This window comes from Chiloscyllium plagiosum, chromosome 6, assembly GCF_004010195.1.
Source record: "Chiloscyllium plagiosum isolate BGI_BamShark_2017 chromosome 6, ASM401019v2, whole genome shotgun sequence".
Taxonomy (NCBI): Eukaryota; Metazoa; Chordata; class Chondrichthyes; order Orectolobiformes; family Hemiscylliidae; genus Chiloscyllium; species Chiloscyllium plagiosum.
In genome coordinates this window covers 68,517,115-68,524,007 of record NC_057715.1, presented here as the reverse complement: position 1 = coordinate 68,524,007, position 6,893 = coordinate 68,517,115, and the positions used below count along the sequence as shown (strand labels likewise).

The 6,893-nt window shown below is 41.6% G+C and overlaps 1 protein-coding gene across 1 annotated transcript in view; it reads left to right on the top strand.

Moving 5' to 3' along the window:
* LOC122550674 (beta-galactoside alpha-2,6-sialyltransferase 2-like) overlaps positions 1-6,893 on the top strand; it is an 89,708-nt gene that overhangs the window by 70,208 nt on the left and 12,607 nt on the right. The window contains exons 5-6 of the mRNA XM_043691760.1: positions 2,063-2,164; positions 4,826-5,000. Coding sequence (XP_043547695.1) covers positions 2,063-2,164; positions 4,826-5,000 — 277 coding nt within the window. The remainder of the gene's footprint in view (positions 1-2,062; positions 2,165-4,825; positions 5,001-6,893) is intronic.

Sequence of the window (6,893 nt, the reverse complement as noted above, 5' to 3'; positions counted from 1 at the left end):
AGGTTTAGAGTGAGAGGGGAAAGATATAAAAGAGACCTAAGGGGCAACCTTTTCATGCAGAGGGTGGTACGTGTATGGAATGAGCTGCCAGAGGATGTGGTGGAGACTGATACAATTGCAACATTTGAGAGGCATTTGGATGGGTATATGAATAGGAAGGGTTTGGAGGGATATGGGCCGGGTGCTGGCAGGTGGGACTAGATTGGGTTGGGATATCTGATCGGCCTGGACGGGTTAGACCGAAGGGTCTGTTTCCATGCTGTACATCTCTACGACTATAAGTCTGCAGGGTTCTCAAGCAGAAAATGAGGTGTTGTTCTTTCAGCTTGCGCAGAGCCTGGATGAAGCACTGCAGCAAAGCAGAGACAGAGAAATTGGCCAGGGAACACGGTGGTGTATTGAAGTGACAGGCAACTGGAGGCTCAGGGTCTTTTTTGCAGACAGAATGAAGGTGCTCTGCAAAGTGGTCATCAAGCCTGCGTTTTGTTTCCCCAATGTAGAAGAGACTACATTGTGAGCAACGAATACAGTCGACTAGTTTGTGTGAAGTGCAGGTAAAGCACAGTTTAGCCTGGCAGGTATGTTTTGGCCCTTCGTTAGTGAGGTGGGAGGAAGTAAACAGACAGGTATTGCACTCTGATTGTGGGGGAATGTTGGGAGTGAAGGAGAAGTAGAGCAAGGTATCCCTGCAGAAGACTGACAATGGAGGGGAGTGAAATATATGCCTGGTGGTGACATCCCACTGGAGGTGGCAGAAATGGCGGCTAATGATCCTCTGGATGTGGATGCTGATGGGATGGTAGGTGAAGACTGTTGTCAGAGGGAAGAGAGGGAAGAGAGGGAGTGAGGGCCAAAGTGCAGAAGATGGGTCGGACCCGACTGAGGGCCTGTCAACCATGGTGCTGGAGAATCCTCGGTTGAGGAAGAGGGTGGACATTTTGGAGGCTCCCTTGAAGTTGGCATCATCAGGACAGATGTGACAAAGATGGAGGAACTGAGAGAATAGAAGAGTCTTTACAGGAAACAGGATGTGAGGATTCATCAGCAAGATAACGGAGAGCCAGTGGCATTTGTTGTGGATGTTGGTGGCCAGCCTATCCCCAGAAATGGAAACCGAGACCTCGCAGAAGGGAGGGGAGGAGTAAGAGATTGACCAGGTGAAGATGAGAGCAGGATGGTAATTGGAAGCGAAATTGATTAATTTTTCTAATTCAGGACGAGAGAGGGAGGTTGCATGGATTATGTCATTGCTATACTGGAAAAAGAGATGTTGGAGGAGCCTGGAGTAGGAATGGAACAAGGAATGTTCCATGTATCCCACAAAGAAACAGGTGTAACCGAGGCCCATGCAAGTACTCATGGCCACCCCTTGGACCTCAAGAAAGTAAGAGGAGTTAAAAAAGAAGTTGTTCAGAATGAAGATGAGCTCGGCCAGATGGATGAGGGTGGTGGTAGATGGGGATGGCTCAGGCCTTTTTTCTATGAAGAAGCAGAGAGACCTGAGACCATCCTGATGGCGGATGAATGTGTAAAGGGATTGCACATCCCTGGTAAAGAGGAGGTGGCTGGAGCCCGCAAACTAGAAATTCTGAAACTGATGCAAAGCGTCAGAGGAATTACAAATGTAAGTAGGAAGTGAGAAGGATAAATGTATTATTTTCTAATGGCAAGTCTATTTTCATTCAGTAACTAATACTGAAATTATTCCTATTTAAGAATTGCGGACATATTTTAATAAATTGAAAACCATTACTTTATGGCTAGCACACGTATTAAATGGCTATCAAAAAATGTCTCTTATCAGTATTCTAATAGCTTTATGAACACTCAAGTTGTGAATGAATAGATGCATTTTGGTATCAACCTTACCTATGATCATAAATAATTTGTCTAATCACAACCATTCTTAAAATGCAATGTATGCATTATTGTTGTTCCACAGCTTCCTGAATATTTAAGTTCCTTTTGGAAATAATTTATCTCTGTGCAATACCTTTCGGTAATTTGTAATTTCATTCACTGCTTTTTTTAAGTAATATTTTGTTTCCATCATAATTTGCAGATTCTTGTTAACCCAGAGCACAAATTTAATAATAACATACTATTTAAGAATGTGGTTTTGGTGGCCTGGGATCCTGCACCATACTCAGTAAACCTCCTTAAGGTAAGAACAACTGATGGAAATGTTTCTGCTATACTTGTGAACACTGCTTGTCCAGAAAGGCACAATGAAGTAAAGGGATTAGTGTGGCTAAGTGGTAGCACTTTTATTTTTGTGTTAGTTAATTACCAGTTCTAAATCCCAATCCAGGACTTTATTTTATAATCTAGGTTGATGCTCCATAAGAAAAAGGCATCTTTGGAAAGACCAATGTTAGCTGCTCATCCATAAACACCTTAGAAATGCATGGTCATTTCAGTGTGCTGTTAAGAATATGCCTCATTTCTGTGGTTCTTCAATCACATAGATCAGACTGCCTAAAATCCCCAGGATATTAGCCTGAAATATCTGCCTCCCTTCTTCATTTCAATGACGTTTCAAAGTGTGACGTTTTCCTCACTTTGCTAAGCTGCAATTGTCTATCTGGTCCAATGGAGGTAAAAGATCCTGCAGCATTACTTTAAAAAGAATTCCGTGCTCTCCTCAGAGAGCTCAAATGCTATGGTGGCTTAGTGAGTCACCCTCCTGTCTCAGACACAGAAGGCCCCAGATTCATGTTCTACTCTGGGAATAGTCATCATCAAAACAACCCAGCCATTGGTGTGAACATTGGTGTGTAGTGCCAGTTCTCAGCCTGGTTAAATGGGGAAGATTAGCAGCAGGAAGAACCACCTGCCAAATCTTAACACTTATGGTCGACATGAAGGCATTCAATTTGTACTGCAGCAACTGCCTGAAGGTCGGAAAAAGTCATAGGTGGAAGATTACTGTGTCTGCTCTGCCTTTTATATTTCAACCAAAACGAATGTAATTGGCCATTGATTACATTAATCTTTGAGATGCTGAGATGTATAGAAAGTATCTGCCTTTATTTTCTAGAGTAAAGATATATGTTTAGTAGATTGTATTATTTTTCTTAAATTTCTATAGTTATGTTTATTTTGTTTGTTGGAAACATGGAATTTTGTGGCTTTATTCTCTTTGTAAATACCTGAGATTTCACACACTGTCTACTGTAAACAAACTTTACTGGGCCCTAATCAGATCATTACATCAGGGTTGCCATTTCTTACTGTCACAGGTCTCAAATTCACACAATTTCAGTGGCACACTTGTAATACCATGCTCCATGTGCAACTTTTAATAGCTTCTCTCCCTCAACTGTAAGTAACTATAACAATCATCATATCGTGACAGCAAGATCCTCCCTTTATTCCATAATTTTCCTGATTAGTTTTGGATGGGGGGGCATTGATGATGGGGTTCTTGTTCAGAATTTGACCCTTTAAATTTACTACTGTCCAAAGTAGTAAAGCATTGGGGTCAACTATGAGCCAAAAACCTACAGTGAGTGTGGAACAGCCTTACAGCATTGGTTTCCCTGAATCAATTAGTGTCCAGAGGGTGGACTCAATAGGCAAGGAGGTATTGCCAGTGGACTCCCAGAACTGGTGCGCCAACAGAACATTCTCCATCTCCAAAAGAGATGAAGCCTACAGCTCAGGCAATAGTGAAAGACAGAGCCACCATTTTGAGGCAACCTCTGTCTGACTTTATAAACTTGTTAATTGAAAAAGGAAAGAACAATGCAGTCCCTCCTGAGGAGTTAGAACCCTGTCCACCGGATGGATGTCAGCAGCAACTGATCAGGCAGCTGAGAAGGATCTAGAATCTGCTCGGCTGCTGGTGGGTCACCTGTAGGCAGCCGAATAAGAAATTCCAGTTGGCCTCTACAATAGGCGTAGAACTATTCTTCACATTTGCCAGTGAGCACAGGACCAATTTACTCATCCTCTCATTGTCAGACAACCATTTCATACTAGGAAGCTATCTATTGAATATTTGCTCAACCACTACCAAAGCTGTAGACAGTATTCCAGGTGTGGTCTCATCAAAACCTTATACAATAAACAATTACAGCAAGATCTCTTTTATTCTGTAACGAAACAAAGAACAGCAGATGCTGGAGATCTGAAATAAAAACAGAAATTGCTGGAGAAACTCAGCAGGTCTGGCAGCATATGTGAGAAGAAAACAGAATTATGTTTTGAGTCCAGTGACACTTCATCAGAAGTTCTGATCCCACCTCTGCTATCACCCTCCTAGCCAACCAAATCTTCCTCTTCTCCCAGTCCCCAACTGGAAGGTATGTTGATGGAGAATAGCTTAACATAAATGGACAATGTAACAGAGTTGTGTTCTCTCACAGAGTGGTAAACTGTGTCTTTTGATAAATATTTTGAGTCTCTAAATAGAAATCAAATTGACTTCTTTTCTTCTGATGTTCATGTGAATATGAAGAATTATCACCACTTTAAACTCATCCACTTTTGGTATTATTATGCAAAAGTGAGTTACAGATGCATAGGACAGGTATAAATATTTGTTGATTTTACTGAACTATCTTAAAATATATGTACTTACTTTTGACAATTAACATAAGCAGCATCACAATTAGCTGATACTTGACCATCTAATCACATTTGGTCCACAAGACCAATAGAAATAGCTGGAGTTTTTCTGAATTCTAGATTTACTTAAAGTAATTGCTTTTGAAAATGATAAGAATTAAGAGAAACAATGTCAGAAAGAAACAAGACTCTTATGCTAAAGTATTGAAATTGAACATTTTGATCCTCTTTTAATGCACACACTCTTTCGCAGTGGTACAAGAAACCAGATTACAACCTGTTCCTGCCCTATTTGCGATATAGAAGAAAGAATCCTGACCAGCTCTTCTACATTCTTCATCCAAAGTTTGTCTGGCAGCTTTGGGATGTAATTCAGGAAAACACTCAGGAAACCATACAGCCAAACCCTCCCTCCTCTGGCTTCATTGGTAAGTCTGTCTGTTCTCTTTCTCAGTGATTCATATCACAGAACTGTACCACAAAGCATAAATAGGAGCTTTATTTGTTTCTTTATATGCTGGCATAGGGATTTGGGCACTATACAAAACCCCAAAGTAAAGAAAAATGTTGAAGAATAACCATATTGATAAAAATAACAATCAATTTGCATTCTAGATCAACGATGAGATTGATTAGACAATCAGCACTGCTACTTAACATTTCATTCATCAAGAAGTTGGTCTGTCTTTCCCATGGATGCTGGATCTTCTGTGGTCTTCTCTAACTTGCCTGAACCTGATCTCTTGAGTATGTCTAGTCCTAAAATTACTATGGCTGTACTAATGACTCCTATATGCTAGATTTTAACTGCCTGAATGATTCCTCAACAGCTAAATTGATTATATATTTTCTATTCACTCTCTGAAGGTAAATTATTTCACTTCTAGTAATCAGTTCATGCTAATCCACTCCAATGGTGGATTCCTATGGCAATCCTTCATCCAATGCTTTAGTGGCTAACCAAGCCTAATACTACAACCAATACTTTTTATGACAGCCCTTCAGTCTATGAGAAATATCCATTGACTCACAATGTCCTCTGCAGTTGCTAGCTTCTTGCAAATGTCCTATTTATGCAAATGGTCTCTCAACAAGTGTACTACTGCTAACACTCTCTCCAAACAATTTGTTACAGGACATTTGCTGTAACTTGGAAGATGCAAGGACCCCAATAATACACCTGTATTTTATGTCTTTATTGCAGGTTATTTGCAACAGTTAACAAAATGTGTTTCTGGGCCCATGCGTCTAACAACTTTTAACATAGATTTGCAATCCTTGGCCAAAGGGAATATTGCTCCTAGCATTGTCACAACAATCCAAAAATACTTTGTCTCTCTAAAGAACAGTTACTTAAGAAATGCCAGAGAAGATTTTAGCAGACTTGATGCTCCTAATAACTGTGAAACTAAGTTGTATTCTTGACCGAATGTACTGGAACAACTCATTCTCAGACTAGTTTCCAGAGCAGACAGGGTTGTAGCTTTAGCTTCTCTTTACTGCTAAGCCAGACTTGCTAGAACCCAAAATGTGGAAATATCAGTTCACCCCACCCACTCCAATCAACTTGGAAGGACAACTTGACTAATGAATGACTAGACCCCTCTCAGATTTCTGTGCACCTTCACTTTTTTAACTGCGGTAGTGCTCCTCTCCTGATTATATTTTTTTTTAAACCCCCCCCCACACTACCGCCTAACCGTGGTAGTGCTTATTTATTCCCCAGCAACCATGGTGTGTGTGTGTGTGTGTGCAGGTGTGAGACACAGTGAAAGACACAAAGTGCACGAATCTTTATTCAATTTCCACCACCGGGAAGATAGGAAAACACCCGGGTGGCCAGTGACAAACACTGCCCTTCACATCAAAGGGCAGTGCTGTGTGATCAAAACAGTCAAGGGAAGGGGAGGGACGAAATCAAAATAGAGTTGGAGGGAGAAATAATGCACTCCACTCCCTGCGGCACCTCTGTGCACCTTCACAACTGACTTACTACTAACTCTGATTGGTTGCATTGAACCTGCAGCACTGACCATGGTCCAATGCCTGGATTGGATAAAGTGAGAACTGCAGATGCTGGAGATCAGAGCTGAAAATGTGTTGCTGGAAAAGCGCAGCAGGTCAGGCAGCATCCAAGGAACAGGAGAATCGACATTTCGGGCATAAGCCCTTCTTCAGGAATAAGGAAAGTGTGTCCAGCTGGCTAAGATAAAAGGTAGGGAGGAGGGACTTGGGGGAGGGGCGTTAGGAATGCGATAGGTGGAAGGAGGTCAAGGTGAGGGTGGTAGGCCGGAGTGGGGTGGGGGCGGAGAGGTCAGGAA